At 40.6% G+C, this 22,293-nt stretch overlaps 1 protein-coding gene across 2 annotated transcripts in view; it reads right to left on the bottom strand.

Moving 5' to 3' along the window:
- The window catches only part of ADAMTS12 (ADAM metallopeptidase with thrombospondin type 1 motif 12), a 160,276-nt gene that overhangs the window by 136,771 nt on the left and 1,212 nt on the right, over positions 1 to 22,293 (bottom strand). For both annotated transcript variants that reach the window (XM_032096207.1, XM_032096206.1), the window contains exon 2: positions 18,339 to 18,700. In XM_032096207.1, the coding sequence (XP_031952098.1) occupies positions 18,339 to 18,700 (362 nt within the window). The remainder of the gene's footprint in view (positions 1 to 18,338; positions 18,701 to 22,293) is intronic.

Raw genomic sequence — 22,293 nt, 5'->3', positions numbered from 1 at the left:
TCAAGTGATAAGACACAAACCACCACAACCGTTTGTTATCTGAGCTCCAGTAAACAGCACAAATTTCTGTACGTCCCCACAAAAATCCACACAACAGAGAAATTAAGCTTCTGGAAATAGGGTGAAGTCTGCAAAGCAGCAACTCCGAGAGTCTTGGTGTCACCTTAGGATGACTGAAAACTGCCCTTAACATATGTCTGCAGTCAAAAGGGTTAACACAATCCCGGGAGATACACAACAGACCTGGGAATCTCTCCTGGCACTGCCACGTCTTGTTGCAAGTGCTGCTTGACATCTTCTGATGGCAAAGCCACTTCTGCTTTGTCTAAGCAATACATTTACTCCATTTTCACCAACATCTGGGCTTTTCCCAGCACAGAAAAGCTTTGCTGGAAACCAGGTACCAGACTAGACTTGACTTCTTTCTTCAGAGCTGCCACACCTAATTACAAGACAAAGTATACACTTCAAAATTGCACGTTGCTACCCACCTACCACACAGTATTTCATAATTTTCTCCATGGTCTTCTTGTCTGAACAGCTAGAGCTTAACTTACTCAAGATATACTTCTGCCACCCTGTTATTTCATCTGTCAGTGTTGATTTGCTCACATGAGCAGGCTCACTTAGGTTTTCTCAGAAACAAGGGAAAATACACCTTTCTCTCTGGCACAGTGACTGCCACTGCTTTTACGCTTCTCTCCAATCTTTCTATTTTGGCAAATCCAATGCAGCACTTAACTTTCTTTGCAAAGGCACACACAGCTCCTGAAAATCAATGATCTGAACTGTCTAAACCTGTCCCCATTATCAGCCCTTCAATTACAACTCTCTGATGTGTGTTTCTGCAGTGACACACACGTGTTTAGGACAGAGTATAAAGTAGAAGGAAGGGATGTATGTCAGCAAAGAATATCCTAGGAGTTTTAAACCAGGCTCAAGTCAGTCCTGTCCTAAGGACACAAACTTTCTATTTTTCCCACTAAGCTTGAAAGCATTACCATTGCAAGCAGGAACAACACAAAAAAATACAACTGCTTCAAAATTAACTTTGACTATATTCCCAGGGGATTCTTCCCAATGCCTCCTCTCTTTCTTATGAGCTTGTTATTTCAATACGTATCATCTGTAGCCTGCTGTAGTTTTCTGAATGAAATGAGATTGTTTTCTACTTTAAAATTAAAATAGATTAATTAAAAAAAAACCAAAACTAACCAGCCAAACAAAAAAAAACACAAAACCCTCAAGCAAACACACAAACAAACAATAAAAAAAACCCCAACCACTGTGGATGTGTGCAAGCTGTTCTGATAACGGAAGTACAGAAATTGGGAGTGTGCTGGTCTTGCATTCTCATGTCAGACATCCAATTTCCACAGCTGCTTACACCTCATGAGACACAGCAATACAGAACAGTCTGAACTGCAGCAGGCAGACTTCAGCTGTCACAGGCACCACCTTCATCTGTAACCTTCACCCTTCACTACTGCCCAAAGATGAAGTTGCTATTCCCAAATGTCCCACTGTCTGCTCCTTTCCATCCCTTGCCTCTCATGCCTGTCTCTTCTCGTTCCTTACAGAGTTTATCAGACATGATTCCAGATTTCTCTGATAGGTTTGAAAACTTGCCTGTACTCTTATTTCTACCACTAGTAGTTACAGAGACAAGTAGTTCATGTCAAATCTTCTACTAAGCAACAACTTCAGTTTCAAATGGTACTGAACTGTATTCAATAAAGCCCCCTAGATAGCGACAGTACTTCTGCACACAGTTCTTCACCACACAAGTCACCTGAGCTACACTGAAAATGCTGACATTATAGGCTTCAGTAAACCAGATTATAGATCCCACCCTTGTGTGACAGTCATGTTGTCTAACAATCCTGCAGAAATCGAATTATTTAAAAGCACTGCATTCTTGCTTCATTATATGCAAGGAAATCTGTATTAACATACTCAAAGATCTAAAATTCTCTGAGCATACAAAAACATTCAACATCACACTCTGGTGTTTACCCTTTTCTTGGCTATGCAACAAGAGCAGAACTTGGCCCTTAGCTGTGACCAGCTTTTGCAAATAATCTTATCATTTTCTATGGCTCAAAAAATGTTTTGCTTTTAACAAAAATCCCCGCTCTTCTCAAACTCCAAAAGCCCCATGAGATACTATGCCAAACTACTGCTGTTCTATTAGAGCTTTTACAGTAAATTCATGTGCAAAACCAAATCCTCTGCATTTAAATACTGTCTTTAATTTGTGTATCACAACTGGGTTGGGCAAGCAGCCACTCAGCTGGCTGGGCAGAGGAGCCAGCTGGCCAGCTCATGGAAGGAACCTGTCAGAGACGGCCCACAGAGGTAGCCAAAAAAACACAGCAGGGTCTCCAGTAGCACCCACTGGTCCCTCATGGGCACCCACCACACTGAATCACTGCTGCCCAGCTCCAACTATCACTCCTCCAATCCCAGTCTTGTCCCCACATCTCATCTCTAGTGGGAGCAGTTTTACCCACTCCCCAGATTTAAAAAATCTGGCACAGCTAATGAGTAAAAACCAACACATTTTATAACCTGGGACTACTTTCTTTTTTCCTGCTGTATCCACAGAATAGAACTGCCCTTCTGGGTAACCTGTGCTCTGGTAACACATAGTGCAACACACAGAGTTGTGTCACAAGTCAGCCATTAAGTTCACACTGCTGCAGAAGACAGCACATTTCATTCTTCAGCATTAGAGTAAAACAGAAAACCAGAGTTGGTCTCTGCCTCAGCCTATGTACAAGACAGATTTGGAAGCTCTAAGGGGGTATTTTCTGTGATGTCTTCCAACACCTATGCAGAGTCAAGTAATTAGAATTTCTTGTCATTCACATCAGGTTCACCTCTCTGTTTTTAATTCAGTTGTTGGAGCACAAGTTAGCCTTTCAGAGGTTTAAAAAAAGCAGAGACTACAGAGTAAGCACCATGTCTGCTGTCTGACTAAAACCAGTGCAAGTCTATGCAGAAAAGAATCCAAGCCAGAAAGTAAATAGCTTGCTGCCTCACATACTTGCTCACTAACTTCTTAAAGTGAAAGATGACCCCCAAAAGCCTTTCCAGCCCTGGCAAACTCCTCAGAAAATAATTCTCTAAAGAGTTAATCTGGCTCTTACATTGCAGAATTTAGCATGCAAGTACAGAATGCCCAGGCTTCTCTCTCTGCAACTCCGGTGCACTGGGATCATGTAACAAACCAATGTTAAGATACATTATCTTACTTCAGCAACAGAAAGCAATGAATTTGAATCCTTCATGAAACCAACAACAAAAAAGATACATGATAGTCCTGCAAACTGTAGTACTATTAAGCCTTTTGGACAAAGGGTTAGTGAGCTCCAGGGCACTCTGGGCAGCATCTACAGTCACTCCCAGGTTTCCCCACTCTTGCTGACAGGCAAGGATATGGCCCCGGGAGACACTAACAAAAGATGCTAAGCAGTAATTGGAGCCTATCTAATTACAAAAGTCAGAGGCTGTATTTCGACTAACTTGTACCCCCATCACCCCTACACTCCCTCAGTGTATGAGACCTCTACTCTCAACCAGCCTTCTCCTGCAATCAAATATTTCTGATACTGCCCAAAGGCACAACAGCGCTTTGCTGAAGAGAATAAAACGATGCCACTGGGGGGAAAGGTATGCCCAGACTACCTCCAAATCCAATGCCCTCCTTGTTTTGGACTGGAGAGGTCATGCAAGCAGTTGGCCGTAGCAGCAAGAAGAGGTCAAAGGCAGCAAAAAAAGCCAGAGCAAGGGAAGAAGAGAAGAGGCCTGACCCACACCACACAGAGCAGAGTGAGAAGTCACAGCTAAAAGCTGATACTACTCTAAAGAGTTGCACTTAAAAAGTAACACAGCATCAGTGTGTCACTCATGAAGGGACAAAAGGGGTCTTAAGACAAGGTTTTGTGAAGACAGAGATGTTAACTTTCTTCAGGCATTATACACTCTAAGGTACAACTAATGGATACAAAATATTCCAGCAACTACAGTAGGACCAAAGCAAAAAGAAAATTTTGAACGAAATTCTTTTCCTGTTTCATATTGGTAAAAACAATTGTGATGGACTCGTGTTCTTTAGTGCATCCTGCCTGAATGATGCAGCAACCCTCAATGCTCTGCTCAGAAATTCTTTTAAAATGAAGACTGGCCAAGAAGACATGATACAATCACTGCTCCCCAGGGTTCACTGTTTAGAGTGGACAAGTATGAAATGTATTTGCACCAGGTTCATCTCAGAATGGGACAAAGAAAGATGTTAGAAAAACATCCCAAGCCCTGCTTGGACCTCATGCTTGTCTCCTTCCTTTCACTGCAACAAATGCCAAAGTGCTTGCTGTTGTGGGCACTGCACATTTCTCATACCAATGTACTGAGATGCTCTCGCCTGCTTTTCTGAGCTAAACCACCCAGTAACCCATCCTTAGTTCCCTTGAAGGAATGAGGTTAGGCAAAAGTCTGATGAGGAAAGGATGATATTGGATCTGGTTCAGAATACAGTCCTCATGCAAACCCTGTTTTCAGGATCCACTTCATTTTGTCTTGCTCTAGTGTGGTGATCAGTACAGAAACACTTAATACTAAGGAATAGAAATGCTTCAGATAGGAAGGCAGACGGGACACCCTGAAATAAACCCTTTGTAAATCCTTGAAATAAACCCTTTGCTTTTTGCCCAGAACAGCGTTTTCTGCCACAAACAGCATGTGCCAGATTCCCCAGCTGCGAAGCTGAGTTACACCACTGCAGAACACCCCTTGATGCAAGCCCTACAGGAATACTGCTGTGCTCACTCTCCCTTGGATGTACACACACTGTGCTGCCTCAGCTTCCGTGCGTAACAGCTCCCAGACAACTGAACTTAATGCCTGCCAAGATCTTTCCTCTGCAGTCAATTGCATGAACAATGCCCTGTCCTTCTTTTTTTTCCCCTTTGTCTTAGAGTTCTATTTCTCCTTTACTGCTTGTCTCTCCTCCCTTCCTGTATCACTCACAAGTGTGTTAATTTAGCTCAAGTTCAGTATCTCACTTGGTTAAGAAGCCTTTGGATAATTGTGGGGCTATATCTGGGAAAGGTGTTGGTTTTATTTATTTATATCAATCACATTATGTAGACCTATACAAATACCTATACAAATTTTACTCTTCATATCCTTAAAAGAAAGGTAAGGTTGAAGTGAACAAAGGCCACTTGCAAGGGACACAAGATGTTTATCAATCAGATTTCAGAGTAGTGTTAAAAGTGGATGTCTTGACTTCTTGAAATCTCACCTTCATATAGGGCCGAATACATCTAAATCATGTCCCACAGTTACCTTATCTCTTCATCCTCCAATTTAAAACTTTATTTATGTTTTCTTAGTTTTTCAGGTCTTTCCAAGAACATCAGCCTGCTTGTTTCAAGAAAGACTGTGAATCCTCACAAATCACTGTGGTCTCAGCACTCAAAACAGAATTCAGGTAGCTAGAAACAAGAAAAAAAAGGAAACCCTAAATCCACAAATCCTGTTGCCAGTTCTACCTTAAAAAACTAAACCTCACATAAGAAGGAAAGGACTGTCTCAGACCAACATCTCTTACCCGTATCCTATTTCTCAAAACTGCTGAAAGCAAACACCTGGAGAACAGTAAAATAAGATGTGATACTTCCCACAAGTTCTTACCCTGTCTTTTTCAAATGGAGTGATGAAAAATACCTGTTGTATGCTGAGTGAACCTTCAGTCACATTCTCCCATATTTTTCTAATCTCTGCTCAAATACTGGGATCTTTTTTCTTCCCCCCTCCCCCCAACCCCGCCAAGGTAGGGGGAAAAAATTACAAAAAATCTCCACGAAGTATAAAGCAAATATATTCAAGTCTTAACCTCACACTTCTAACAGATGAGCTTTTAAAGTAGAAATTTCTATTATTTGCTAAGTCTGTGACCCTAGAATCCATACTATGACACTTGAATTTTCTCCTCTTCAACACCACACCTACCATTTCCTGGTTAAGGATACAACATCCCGATCCTTCCCTGTACTGATAACACGTTCTAGATCTGGATCCTGAGTGAAGTTCATTACACATTATTGATTCTTGTCCCATGAATACCAAGAAAAATTTTAAATAAAAGCAGCCCCAGAACAGAGACTTAAGGGACCACATGAGAAGTCTTTTTTCTCCCAATAATACCACGGAACTGCGATGTGTAATGCCAAGTGACACAGTGCTCTGAAACACAGAGCTATCAGCACCCTTGATTCGTCCCAAATACGCAAGAGAAAATGCTACACACAAATAAATACATACTCACCTTGCCAGATATGTGTCATTAGCCCAGTTACGGGGATGTAGCCAGGTGCATAGGGAGGATGATGGCCAATTCCCAAATGCCTAACATGACTCCGGTTAGCAATGTCACAGTGGCACTTCACCAATGGGAGATGTACCATGCAAGTACAAATTAGTGACCTGATTTAATTCTGCATTGGAATGACAAATGACAGTGAAGAATACTACTCTGTTCCCTGTGGCACTGCTGCAGATCTAATACAGATAAACAGCTCTATCTACTGCCATGCTCAGGTTAAACGCCTAAAGAGACCTTGTCTTGTAATCAGGTTAAAAAAATTAAAAAGAAAGGCCCTAAGAACACTGGTTGAAGTGTAAGGGTTTGGGGGGAGGGGAATGGGTTAGCGAAGGCTTTCTGCTTTGATTTGACTTGCACAAAAATAGCCTGTGTAAGGGCTAAGAATGCCAGTGGCAGATGGACAATTCACAAATTCCTATACTTCACAGAAATCCATTCACTGTGAGAATCTGAGCTATTACGCCTAATGTGTTTTTCTGATTTGGGCTTCTAACTCTCACAACATTTATCCACTTACAGACTTTGTACAACACTTCATCTCTGTGTTCTGCATCTTGAGTCTTCACACTGGACTGTCTGGATGAATTATGGCTTTCAATTCAATTGTTACATAGGACTTTACAGTTCAAAGAACAGAAGTTCTTAGTAATGGGGAAACACGGAACATTTGTCAAAGGATGAAAAAATGCAGCTCAGTTCAGCTAGCTCCAGTCTCCATAAAGAAGCTTGACATAAACAAACTTGGCTTGCTTGTATTTTAAAGTATCTAATTGTCATTCAGTCCTTTACAGAACACATTTCTTGAGAAAGGTTATGATAATCAACTTAACTAGAAATAGTACCATATAAAGCAACATTCAGAGCCATAACATGAAAAGATTATGCCAAAAGCTGCTCTGCTGCCTTGCCAGACGATGACGTATCCTAATTACGAGAAAATGGCCAGAAAGATAACACAACTGGGTTGGAGATAATACTCCCTTCTAATGACCAAAGCAATTCGGAGCACTGCTGCAAAATAAATTCAATAGCCTAAAACCTCACTTGGGTAAATAACTGTAGATGATGATCTGGCATGACATTTAATGAATTTAATGTTTATTACTTCTATTTGATCTTAATAAAATATTAATATGTAATTTTATATTCTTTGAATATACATTTACCACTTTTTCTGTCAGACAGTGATTACTACCGCAGGCAGGGGCTTTGTGGTTAGTCGCAGCTAATTTACGCTCTCCAGTTTCATTCCCTCCTTAGGTTTGGATTGCTTTCACAGGTGCAGTAATGGTCATTTAGCTTCCTAACTCTTCCTTGGCATTTCTCTCCTGAACTGCTACTACTCTCAGACTTTTGATCTCTTTTCCAAAGCCAAGTGAAATCTGTTTCCTGATTTGAAAGAGAACACTTAATTGGATAAACAAGTGGCATGTTGTCTCTGTAGCTTAGCTAGCAATAAAGTAAGAAACATGCAGTTCTCCACGTAAGAAGAAACCTATACTTTTCTAATTTATCCCTTTTTTTCTGACAGCTGTGACTGGGGTTCTACCTCCAAGAAGCAGCAGTAGCTTGTGCTGTGCATTTCAATGAAAAAAGGATTATAACACACCTGTTGTTTTTTGACAAGCATCTGCCACCAGCTGTGATTTAACTACATTATATAAAGATACAGCAAAAAATCTCAGCAAGTACTCAGCCACTCCGAACTGACATGATGTAAAAACCTGTTCAGAGAAAAAATACAGTTTCTCCTTTTGATTATAAGTTATTTAGAAAAAGACAACAGCTGTTGTAAAATATGCAGGCAATGAAGTTCAAACACTTTGGTGTTGTCTATAGACACAGCAAAACCAGTTTAATGAACATTAAGATCTACTGAGGCTCTTCGAGCACAAAGATGAACAAAGAACTTCCAGACTCCATATAGAAAATAAAGCCAGAAAGAAACTGGTTTTAAAAGAATTACTCACACCTCATGGCAGCAACAACAACCAATTTTTGCTTTCCACTCCATGCACAACTTTCAAGAGAAGGCATCTATATTAAAAAACAGATACAGAAAAAATACTCCGGGTTGGTGAAAACCTGTTATATACCCTGTGCCATAAGAACACAGCAATGGCCAGACTGGATTAAAATAAAGGTACTTTCAACTCAGTAGTTTTCATGAGCAGACAGGAGCAGGTTTTTATGGAAAGGCTGCAAGAAGGCAGCAAAGATAAAAGGACACAATCCCTGACCTCCAGATGTTCTGGAAACCTTCCAGTTTGGGATGTCTTGAGTTAAAGATTACTTTCTCATCTCTTTGCTGGAGTTCTTCTCCACCACTTGCTCATTTTCTCCATTTACTTCCCTGCCATTCAAGACACCTCATTGTCTACAAATTTACCCATCTTATAGGTTCAGTTGAAATGATAGTTTAGACCTCACAGTTAGAAATTCAGCAATTTTATATTAATTAATTTGCAAAAGCAACTCAATGTTTATTGTGGTTTTTTTATTAATAATGAAGCTTCTCTGCTTCAGCTTTTCTCCTTCAACCAACTTCCTTGTCTTTATATCTGGATTAAAAATTAGTTTACAATCTGTTATAAAGGATGATAGAAAACTCTAAGAAGCTATTCAATAGAGTAAGGACAAAGGACAACCCATAAACGTCAGAAAGCTCCTGAGACTGAACAGCTGGACAAGAAAGAAAAAAAATGTAATTAATAGATTAGTGAAACTTGATACAGCATTGCACAGTGAGGGGGCAAAGGCAGCACATGGACTCTGATCTACCTGCTACTGTGCAGAAAGAAACAGAGCTGCTGTTTTCATGGGGAAAAAAATTGGAACAATATAACAAACTAATCTCAACAGCTGTCCAACAAAGCTGTCAAGTGTTTGGAACTACCAAGAAACACAAAAATAATTAGGAATATACTGTGTCACTGAGTAAACCATCTCAAACACTATGCTCAGTGTTTGATTGTTCACTGTGTCCTCCAAGAAGCATCAAATGAAACTGATAGAAAGCTAGCGAAAAACAAATGAAGATACATCTAAATCAATTTTTAACTGTTGTAATTCATATGTAAAGTTACATATTTCTAACACTGAGTCAAGGGATGCCCAGAAAATATGTGACATACTAATTCATCCATAGGTTTTCCTCCAAAAATTTGACCTGAGTTGAAAACAGAAGCAAGGATGACCGAACAGGAGATGTCCAACTGCCATGTTCTTACTCATATCTGGATATTTACTTAGTCATTGCTGGGCAGAGGATGCTGGATAAAACAGCCACTCACCCTATCCACAGTCTCCATTTTTATGATTTTGACCAGATTTGGTCCATGACTGTTCTAGATAAGGAAATAGATAGAGTTAACACTGCGTACAAATTAGCAGATATTCAAGTCTGGACTGATCATTTAGAATTGTCTTTGTTTCAAATATATACATTTAAAAATGGGGTGGGAGGGAAGAGTGAAATTTGACAAAAGAAACCTTCAAACAAAAAGCTGTGTCAGTGTGTGAGTAAGGTTGTGGTTGGAATTTACAGAAACTTACAGAACAAATTTAGATTTACTCTTGGGCTTTCCATGTATCAACAAGCACTTTATCAGGGTTTTGCTGTTTGCCATGAGAACTGGAACACACAGTGAATGTGTTTAAACACAGCCACTGTTTAACCAAGACCACCAGTTTTTCATGACTACTTACCTGTTTTTAATGCTTGTCCTTTTCCAGAGACAGTGTGTATATAAAACACCTAAATATCCCAGACTAAATCACTAAATACATACATTCTGTTGCAATTTGCAATTGAGTTGGGTAAGTCCATTGTTAAGCACAAGATTCTTGAAAAAAAACCACCAAACACAATTATTTTGGCCACAGCTTGGTAATAACCACACCATACAACAGGGCAGGAGCCTTCTCAGCACACCAAATAGATCTGAGCCCAAGAGCTTTAGCTGCAGCGCAACCGTTCTGCAGTGACAGAGCTACAGGTATGTATGTGGATTTGTGTGTGTGTGTGTTTGTCTGATGCATGTGTAAATATAACCAAGTTCTGATGCTGACACTGTGCAGAAACTGCAGCTGCTCCTCTCAGACAGAAAGAGAACTGAAGAGGCAAGGCCTGATCTTCAGGCTGCTGGTTTTCAGCTGGTATCAGAAGGCAGGCTCACGCAGCTGCTGTAAAAGTACCACTACCCATCTATCCTCTTAGTGCAAGCAGCAGACAGAGGTATTTGGGTCTGTTGTTTGTATCACCCACTGCTGTTCACCACCAAGCATCCAGCTAGCATCTGTCTGCTCAGAACCAAAGCAAAACAGGCTTTTCTTGGTAATTTTCTCTTCTTTGAAGAACTAGAAAGTAAGGCACGCAATTGGCAAGATTTGTCCCTATTGATGTCACATTACACGCATCACTGGCCAGGTATGTAGAAAAGCTTCAGTGCTTCCCTTCTCTTCTGCTCATTATTAATGATTACATACAAAGCATGTGCTGTGATGGGCAGCAGGTACAGCATGTTACTAATATGGCAACCAGTGCAAACAATTCTATTTACCTCCAAGCCAGACCACTCCTTTCAGCATCATGAAAATAGAGTAAAGAAAAAAAAAAATTCTATGAACAGCTTTGCTCCCCTACAGATTTGCTTATTACATGTATTCCATTTTCCCAGTTAAAGCAATTTCTTCCAATCTCTCCTGAACTCCCAGCACTCCTCACCATCAGCAGGGACATGTTACCTCGCTCAGGAACAACTTACAGCTGTGCTGAGCCATTTGCCAAGCTGAACGTGTACATCCATCATCTCACTGATCAAAAGTTCCCACCTTTACCTGCAAAATTCTCAAGAACTTAATGGCTTTGATACCTCCACTTCTCTTTCAGAGAAAGAGCCAAAAACTTTCAAAGATACTAGAAGATATGAGAAGAAATAAAGAACAGACCATTTTACAAACTTTACATTATTAAAAATCAAAGCAAAATAGATGTTATGAATATTTTTTACTTCTGCATCCTGAACCTGAAGTAACAATCTCACGGATTTCCCTCAGTAAACATAAACTTTTTTATAAAAAAAACACCAAAGTAATGAAATCTTGACATAGCAGATAGATTACAAAGACTCATGGAAACTGGAAATATGACTGACAGCTCTGTACACCAACACTATTCCTAAATATTTAGCAAATATGTATGTAGATACATATTTAAACAAGAGATTAAGATTCCTTAAAACTACATAAAAAGAGTCACTCTTTCATATTCTCAAAAAATCATTCCCTTAAAGGAGCATTCTAAATATGGGTACTCCATCCAAACCAGCTCATAAAGACCAATACTTTTTTTAACCTACCCCATCAATGACCCTTCCAGTAAAATGTAACCACGTTGTTTTAAAAGCTCCAGTCAGACCCAGCTTCTGGTTTAACAACTTCACATTGGTTAAAGGTGACAAGGCCAAAAGCAGGAGCCACAGACACAGCCAGATTCTCATGTATTGAGATCACTGATGAGATTCATTTGACCTGTCAATTAGAGTATTTTTGCAGACAAAAGACCGGGGGAAGGGAGCTGGCAGATGGATAGTTGAAGTTCAAACACAAAGAAAAGGGATGGATGTTAAAGTACTGCAGCATATACTAATGAAAGTTTGAAGGATGAATCTGTTGGGGGATGGGGGTAAAAAAGCCCCACAGACCACCTTGTCTTTGGATCATCTTCAAAATAGACAAACAAAAACTGTGCAACACAACCACAGTGCAACCACAGCACTAGTCAGTCAAGGAGAATATCCAGATACTTACTACTGTTGTGGAGAAACAAGGCAAACCAAGCATTACAAAGAACAGATGCAGAGAAAAAACTGCATTTACTTTTAGTGTATGTTTTTCTGCTTGCAGTATTTTCCATACTACTGCATGTGAGAAGAGATGTACAGCAGCCACACAACCAAGTTACTTGGCAGGTCTTTCCTTCTTTAGGATTGCCAGAACAACCCAAATTGTAACAATCAGAATGTGGAAGCTCCATTGTAGCCAGCCAAGGAGCAATTCCCACGCCGAGGAAAAGGCTGGCAGCTTGACTTCATTCCTGCCACTCTCCAAACACCGTATTCCTACACTTTTGGTTCCATCAGATTATCCCTAGCCAGATAACCAAAAGAGGCCGTGGTGGAGATGTCACTGACACCTAAGCAAAAGACACAGCTGGCAGGTAGAGCCATCCGACATACTGCCGAATAGAAGCAGGACCCAGCCAGTACTGTCCCTCAGGGGAAAGACAAAGAAAGAAGCAAGAGACTGTCCTAGAGGAAGAAAGGAGACGAGTAAAAAGCAGGAGACCCCTGAAGAACTTTTGTTTTTGTCTCCCAGAAGCCTTGTTCACAGAATGGAATTCATGTATTTATTTGAGGAAGCACTATAGGAATACATTCCAATTCAACTCTTAAAATAACAGCCACTTGAACAGCACATGTCCCCACATGTGTTCTGGGGGTGTCCAGTCACAGGTCAGGGATCAGTGCTGAATCCAGTTTCCGGTGGTCAAAAATTCAAGTGAGAAAAATGTTACATATCCTCTGTCCTTAACTGTCTTTCTCACTGCCATGTATTTTGCCACTTTTAATAATCAAAAGACACTTCCATTTGAAGAGAAACAATTCTGCTAGATGCAGGTATACCACAAGGGAATAAAAAGATACAGTTATTCTTCTGGGCTTTTGGAGTGATTTGCGTAGTGCTTTAGTTTTGCTAAACTCCGGTAACCACCTTTAACAACAGATTAACAAACAAATGGTCAGTAATCAAACAGGCTCACATGCTGGGAGATACAGAAGCAGATAAATACATGTATTATAAGCTTAGCAAGAAATTTTATTCTTTCATTACTTTAGAACAAATATTATAAAACTGTTTTAAAAATTCATTTATTCTTAAACCTCATCTAAGGAAAACACCAAGTCCAACATGTTGAAGTATGTTTCCTGTATCCATAGGAGAGGACAGTCTAAACAGCAGTATTAGACCACTGTCATAGGGCCCAGTATCACTGAAATACTGTTATGATACCTGCACAGAACTGTACAACTTGGGACAGATCATAAGACAGTAACATGTGGGTCAACATGAAAAAAGCATCTCACACTAACTAGAAAAGCCTATTGGCATGTAGCAGGAGAACAGAGGTCATGCTGAACTCCCCCAAACTGATGCAAATCTGCAAAAGATAAAATGCTGCCGGTAGATTTTATGCTACACTGAGGAGACCAGATTAAGGACATGGGTGGAACTGTGTGAGTACCAGAGCTCATTCTGGGGCTTCATACAATGGTGATATCCAGCAATAAACAGTTACATTCAAGCAGAATTCAGTCACCATTCCACTTTGGTGACAAGCTTGTCACACATGTCAGGATAGACACAGATGTGCCCAGAGAGGTCCCACTTAGAGTATCTTCTACCACCTGCTACACAAACATACAGCCACCAATTACAGGTCCACAAAGAGCTGCCCTGCCTGTGACTCAGCACAGAGGGAAGAATGGAGGTGGGGGAAACCTTTCAAAAATCTTTTCAAAGGCATCCAGCACTTATTAAAAACAGTGACGCCCATTAGGACAGAGGCAACCTTCTGACCAGCTGGAGACAGCCAAAGCAGGATCTGCCCACAGGCCCTGTATGTCCCGGAGCTTACCAGGAGCTACCAGCTTATACGCACAGATCATGCTCAATTTCCGTACTAATGTCCTTTCAGTCCTCTGCCTTTTCCCTGCTAATGCTTGCATTGCCTTTGAAGATAAATGTATCCCCTCCCCCCCTCAAGCAAATGTTGATTGACAGCTCTGCACTGTAAACAAGTGTCAAGGAAACAAAGCCTTAACAATGCTCTGTCATCTAAAAATACTATAAACAACATCTGTGTTATTGACGGATAAAAGAGGGCCTTGTTCCTAATGAAGAGGGTAGACTATGGGAGGAAATCTCAATTCCCAGCTCTGTAAGATTCAGTGCATATAAACCTACCATATTCATTCAACTTCACTGCTCCCTCCCAGCCCTACCGAGGGGACAACCTGACACCACTGCTCCAACACAAGGGATTCTCAGGACTAGCACAAAACTGACAATTAAGGCATTAGTACTGGAAAAGTTCATTGTAGCTTTCTGTGGAAAGGCACCGGGAAAACTCAAAAGCATGATTAGAACAGTGCCCTAAATAGTCTGCCAAGACAGCCAATCCAAACATCATTTTCACTCAAAGATACAAAAATGAATCATTTTCTCCCCCTACTTCATCTTGGAAGTTTTCCTGTAGCTAAGTGATTTAATGTCTGCTGCCCTTCCAAGTGCCACAATCTGATGTTTCTTATGTTCTAGTAGTGACTTCCTCTCCGGGCTTCCCTCCTCCAAGTGTGACCCAAAACAAACAGCGAGGTCTGTCCCACTCTTCCCATGTCAACACATGCATTATTCAAAAAGGCTCAGAAGTGCAAAAGACTTTACTAAACAACTGACCCAGAGAGGAAGAGACAGAGCTTACAGCATCATATTCTTCAACCTGTTAAGAAGGGCATGACCTATTTATCATGAAAGGGAAACTAAGATTTCACAAGGTGTAAGAAAAAAATGGATTTGGAAATTACAACTTATTTCCTCCAGATCTCTGATATAAATCTATCCTCTGTATTCTCTTGTCCAACTCTGACCAAATCCCTTTAAGAATCTTTTTTTTCCATGTATACTTCTGAAAACAGAGACACAGTTACCTTTTTTTTAAAAAGAACAATGTCACACAATGACCATGCCACCCATTCTTATACCTCACAGCTATCACTCTGTTATTTCCCTTGCAGGCCATTTCGGGAACATAAAAAAACCATCAGCAATGCTTGTGTAATGCCAAGGGAAGTAGGAGTACATTTCAAAGTGAAAATGCAAGGGAGATGAAAATCCATTTCTATATTTTCTATGGGAACATGTGAGTGATTTTTATGATAAACACAAACCTACACCACACATCTTTCTTTGGTTCTTACACACCACTATTGTCCTGGAAATTAAAAAACTGTCAAATACAAACCAAACAGAGTTGACATGAGAAAAAGTCATTCCAGCAAGAGGACTAAAACTAGGATTCCCCTCCCACAGGCATTTTTAGTATTTTATTTTGCTCCAATTCAGGCCACCACTTGTAAAACAGGGCTGAAAAAGATGACATATTCTTAAGCAATTCACTTGGACAAAATTACAAAATAATAATGCAACCATTCCACACTAAAAATTACAACCGAAGGGATATTCCACAAAACATACTTATTTAATCAAATCAGTATTTTCCAGCATTATATATTTTTTAGCAGCTCATGACTAAGAAAGTAAAAAATTAGAAATTTAGGGATCACAGAGTTTCCTGTCATTCATTACCATGGTAAATTGGTGCTTCACTGAGCTTATAAAAAAATGCTTCAGCAATGAAAGTACAGTAGGCTTTCATTTTATGATGTACCTAAAGTGTCAAGACAAAACAGCATCAGGGAAGGAGCATCACTAACATTCCTGTTCCCAGTATTTGAAAGCTAAGACATTGGTTTTCACCAGCTCTTAGGTTATGAGGCTTGAGAATATCAGCACAGTTTTACTATAGTAAACAAGCTATCAATGTCTCCTCATGCCATAGGTTTAATATCTAAAGTAAGTTTCTCTAACTCCATGGTATTTACTTATTCTCAGTTCTCCTTCATCCTCCTTCCCTCCTTCACAGGAACAAATAGAAAAAAAAATCTTTTCAACAGAAAACACAACTCACCTCAGAAAGAAAAAAAAGACAGAAACAGACTTGATGCTGACGAGCACAAAATTGCCGTTCACCAGGATGGAAATAAATCAACACTAGAGCTCAAAAATGTGGAGACCACCACAAACAAGAAAAGTTTCAGAAATGTTAGGTTTTTATTATGAAAACCAGATTGCATTTCTCATAGCTGGCAAACTTATTAATCAATAGATGTTTTCAAATAACACTGGATCTTCTGGAAAATTTTCAGGGTAAAAGCAAGAGAAATCACCTTTCCCCAGCTTGTGTCATTCAGAGGAATCAAGATACAGACCCAACTCTTACTGCAACCTCTTCAGAGTAGCAACTTCTGGACTTCAAAAATCATCACATCAAAACTATCATGTTTTTACCCAGAGGCAAAGCTCATTTATTCAACCTGAATCAATTTATGATAATATATTTTCGAAGTTTCATTTTGTGGCAGGATGGGAACACAAAATCACAACAGCATTTTTCTGATACAAGTGTTTTATCAAAACCTTCAAGTGAAAATAAAAGTCAAAAAGTTTGTAATACAAATGAAAGGATAACTTTAAAGGATACTACCAAGATGAATTTAAAATGCAAATTGAGTTTTGTTTTTTTTAGTTCTTGTTGCAGACTAAATACTTCCAAAGACATAATGAAGATCTAGCACCTCATTTTTCAAGCTCTCATCCTAATGAAAAATAGCAAAGACATTATGGTAATGCACAAGAGAAAACAACCAAAGGAACTACTCATAGTTATGATTAGAGATAATCGTATCTCCTTTTACTTACTGACCCTGTATGATCAAAACATGTTTCAGGGAAATTTTGGTAAGTTGGTCCCCACTGGAAGTGCTACTTAGAAAATCCCTGATCTTCATGCCTGTGGGACTGAAACTTCTGGCCTCAAGCAATGGTTTGTTTCTCCAGGAAACATGCCAAAAGTGTTATCAGCACTTGTGTAAGACTCCAAAGTTTCCCGATTCAAGTAGACCAGGGCTGTCTGCATGTCATTTCTCACACGCTGCCAGAAGACCGACTTTCCATAGTTTCTGAAAGTTTCATACAGTTCAACAGCAAGGAACATGCTTGATACTGACAGGTTGGCAGGGGAAGGTTACACTTTACACATATTCATCTTGGTGTTCAGGCTCAAAAATCAAACATCAGTCACCAGCCTGCTGCAGACTTGAGATGTGTTGGCCAAAAAGCATCAGTCCCTGCTTCACGCGCTTTCCAACACCGCCATTCGCCACTCAGGATCAAGGCATGAGAGCACATGCACGCTGCATGCATTTCATCATCACCTCTTCCTGTACACTCCACAAACCCTTTGGATTTTGCCTCTCACAGATCACATGTGCCATCTTACACACCTCCCTACATCCCCTTCACACTCAGGCACCTTGTTTCTTCTTCCCCTCCTGACAAGGCAGGCTCAGCCTCATGCTCTAGCACAAACAGAAACCTAAGCTATGGCTGTGATTAAACAAAACAAAGCATGGGGAAAAAAAGGGTTTCCATCTCCTTGTCTCAGTGTGAACCACAGGATACTGAGAAATGTTCGACTTCAAGCTCCAGCCTTAGAAGTGCTCTTTGACATGAGAAATGCCTAGCAGTGGTTAATTAATGGCTTGAATTCAAAGCTCTGACTAATGTTGCATCTAACCTATCATTTATATCTGAAGCAATTCATAAGGAAATGGTTGCGTTTTCCCAACCTACCACCTGTGGGTTTGATTCACAGAGCAGTTTCAGTGCACTTGAGTTACATTCCTTTTAGAGGAAAACAGAACAGAAGCTCACATCCAGATGCATTTGAAAGGCAATCCAACTACTAACAATGACTCGATACTTGGATGGCTTCAAGCTGTATGACTGATAGAAACCTTTAGTCCAGATCACCAAAAAAAAAATAAACCTATCTTAAAAGTAAATGCTAAGGGGCCTCAGCATCACCTTTTGAGTTTCTGATTCTTCCAAAAATCCAAACAACATCCATAGAATTAAACCTTCTTTCCGAGTTAGTAGGGTATCAGACTGGCTCATCCAGTTCCTTCACAGACATATTCATACCAGCTCAGCTCTAGTGACACCAGAAATAGCCCAGAACCCCAGCGAAGGTCACACCACTTACCAGGCCACTGCAAGTGCTGATCGCTGCTGTCCCGCTGCCGGAGCCGGGCTGCCACGCCGTGCCAAGGAAGTGGCAAGGGACTCCCGAGTGAGTTGAAATCTTCGCACTGGTGTGGTTGCCACGTCTCCTTTCTACTACGTAGTTATGGGAAAGAAAACCCATGTGGACAGTTAAATTAAAAAACAGATCCTTCTCCTCATGATTAATTTTGTAATATACCACATTTTCACTTTTTCCGAGATCTCTCTTGTTCCTTGGGCTTGAGATGTGGCGGTGTAGATTAAAAGAAAGAAAATGCCCACTTGCATCTACCCTTGCTGGATGAACCACGTGGTATTCTGGCACTGTCTTCACAAATTGCTCTGAGAGAAAGGGAAAAAAAAAAAGGAAACAAAACTAAGGTGAGTGCTAGCCTGTTAAAGGGAAACTCAAGAGTGCAATTCACCACAACATCCTACTGACACAAAGGAAGGCAGTGCACAGATGACCATGGAATACATTCCTCATTTGGGCTTTCTGTTCTCCCATTGTAACATTCAGTTTAGAAGCTAAACATTATTCTTTTCAAATATTTCATCACCATTCATATAAAAGACTGACTGTCACACACAGTCCCCTTCCCAATCCCACAAGGGCGGGAAACCCTCCATGTCCTAGGTCTTCAGGACATGGCACTCTGATCAAGGAGATCACCTTCACACATCCAAAAATCTGACCACAGAGCCTTGCAAATACACAAATGTGAAGAGAACACCAATTGACTTGATTATTTGTACTAACAGCACCTCAGTTGCATCAGCTTTAGCAGCTGCCGCAGCTGCAGATTTAGAATTTCAAAGAAGGGTTTGAAGAGAATGAAGTAATCATGCTCTTTTTTATAAGGAGTTCCAAGCAGGATAGGATTGGAAATCTTATCACTCATCAGGATCTAGCAGGGGAAGAGAGATTATTGACATTGCTGTCCCCTGCTACAACAGGGGAAGCATACATAAGAAGATACAGAAGAAACATCACATGTACCCAATTTTATTTTTTTAAATTTCTGTGAAATGCAAAAACCTCATGCAAATAACACAAATCCATGTAAAACACAATCCATATGAACTCATACCCTAAGGGCCAGATCTGCTGGCATACTTGAATTCTACCCAAGAAATGACAATCTGAACACATTTAATTAAAAAGAAGTTATGATGACATACATTAATCCAGTTCTTCTTTACCCAGAGTTGTTCCTCATTCCCAAAGTCCCAGCCACTTACACACGAAGTGAGTACACCTCATTCATTAACTAAGCTGCTTAACAAAGCAATTAGCCTGTTCCAGCTACTTCCAGACTAGGTCTGGTTAGGCAATCCTTTTAGAGGCACTTCTCCCTCCACTGCCTGCACCGTCAAAGCCACAGAGGAGAAACCCTGCCTAAGCAGACAGCTGTCTGGATTCATCCCCTTCAGGAAGCAACACATCTCATTTGTCCTCATTAGCTGCAGTTTAAGACATGGCAGCTTGCATTTCCTCAGGCCATGGACCCCTGAGACACGTGCACTGAAACATTTCCAACAGAAAAGAAAGCAAGACAAAATACACAAAACCCCTGCTTCCCAGCACATATACAACTACATCAGAAATCTGGCATTGTCTCAGTGGCATCTTTACTTCAGAAGCAAGCTTATTCTCTCACACAACAGATTTCTTTGTATACAAGCCTTCCCACCAGCCTACAGTGACTTGGAGCCTTTGCAGGACAAGCCACAGCAGTGGGGTTTTGGGCCTTCACAGTGGCAGGTCTTGACAACATGGACACTAATGCCTACCACAAGTTCTGAGAGACATCTGGCCTTGTCCACATAAGGGGACTGAGACACTGGAAACTCAGAGCACATCTTCATGCCTGCAGTTGGCATGAAGTAAATAGCACAAAAGGTGCCAGATGCCTGGTAAACCAGAGCTCCAGAGTGAAGCAAAAAAAAGGCAGGTAGAAGAGATAAGAAACACTGAAAAATACAACTTATCTGCAGATGTTAAATTGTAAGACTTTGGGGAAGTCCCACATCCCATACTGTGCTAGCAAAGACAGGCTAACAGAGAATGCTGCAAGACCAGGCCCCCATTTCTGTGGTTTTCAGCACAACTCATTAAATAATCAAATTAAATGCCTGAAGGAAAACTTACTCACTTGCTGTCACTGTGCGATTTTCCTCTGCCTGATGTCTTGAACTTAATTTGTTGTGGCTTAACTGCTAAACTCCATGCAACACCAAGGACTTGTGGTTTTGGATTTAAAACTATTCAAGGAAGTTTTTTACTTCATCACTACAGCAATTAGTGTGTAGAAGTTAAAGAAAAGTAGACCATCAACATAGATGGAAAATAATACTGAACCATTGGATTGTCAAAGCAGAGAAGTCAAACTCCTTCCACCCACTCGTTAAATACTTGTTTAGTCACTGGAAAGGGGAATTATGCTGCAATAATAATGTACTGTAATATAACTGAAGAAATTAATTATTAAAAAGCCTCCAAAAGACCAGAGGGGATAAGACTACAACACAAAATTCTAACAGAATGAGGCTAACAATATTTCTGCAAGCAATCATGATAAGTACATTTTTGTCTAGACTGCTGGGTAAAAGTTAGCAAAGGCAATCCTACCTGTAACAGAAAAAATTACTGAGCTCCACACTAAGTCTAAGATAGCATAGTTTCTGCCTGGAGGAGAGTGTAAAACAAAGACAGGAGGTACAATTTTGATGATTCCTTTCTTCCCTTCTAGGAAAGAAGAACTAAATACATGCAACCCAGACTGCTCAAAATTAAGGGCTGCATCCTTCAACACTGAATGCCTCTATATAGTAACACGAATTCCTATTAAAACACCACAAGTTCCCATAAAACTTTGCAGTAGCAAATATAAACGGAAGGAATAAATGCCAGTGCCACTGACAAGCCACGGCGGTGGCATGTCACAGCACCCCCCTCGGACACCCAGCATACTCTCCACTCCAGGGAAGTCCTGCCTGTCGAGTGGGCACTGCTCAGGATTTACAGGCCAGGAAAGGTGGCTGTGTAGCTCCAGAGAATGTTTTGTCTTTCCAGAACTACAGCCCCGGCACGTTGGCTTGTGTTGGTGCTGCGAACAAGACTGAAGCAGGGCAATGAGCAGCAGACATTCGAGTCAGGACTTTGCTCTGCAATCACAGTGTCTGCTCAGGCCCTCTGAGAACACAGGACAGGCAACATTCAGGCCCTTCATAATTGAGGAGCCCAAGTATTGTTTAAGTTGTCAGAGAAATCTTCCCTGCAGACCTTCCTAATTCTGCATCATTGAAAACATCTGATAATATTCAAAACCACTCCTGTCTGTTCTGCTCCTCTGTGGATTCTAATTCGCCACACGTGGCAGAGAATTGCCTTATTAAGAAGGGCTGTACACAAAGTGAATAAACTAGGATAAAGAGAAAAAAATACATGGTCTGTCACACATGACAGGAAAACCACAATTTACTTTACATACCTAACATGTTCCCTGACAAAATTCCTTTAAAATGTGACACATCATCATTTACCATTGTTTCATCTCCATCTTTGTAGTTTGTGTACATCTGCCCCTCAGACCCTCTGGCTTCTTTTCAAACCACTCCCTGGGATAGGAAGTAGTGTGGCTCATCTTGTGAGGAAGCATCATGCCCAGGAAACACACCAAGCTCCAAAGCCCTATGGAAGAGAGAAGGCCTTATCACTCAGCAAGGGCATCCCTAACTGTCCCATCTATCACACTTATGGATGTGGAGGAAGCAGAATACTTCAGTGGTACCAGATACAAACTTCAGTCCACACTTCACACTGCAAGAAACCTTCCTTTGCAAAAAATTAGCCACATTTTTAACTGCCCCACTACTTAATGCTATTTGCAAACTCTTGGAAAATACTGTTTTAATGCCTAGAAAGTTAAATT

This window comes from Corvus moneduloides, chromosome Z (genome assembly GCF_009650955.1).
Source record: "Corvus moneduloides isolate bCorMon1 chromosome Z, bCorMon1.pri, whole genome shotgun sequence".
Lineage (NCBI taxonomy): Eukaryota > Metazoa > Chordata > Aves > Passeriformes > Corvidae > Corvus > Corvus moneduloides.
Note: the sequence above shows the minus strand (reverse complement) of the source record. Positions and strands in the feature narration are given on the sequence as shown.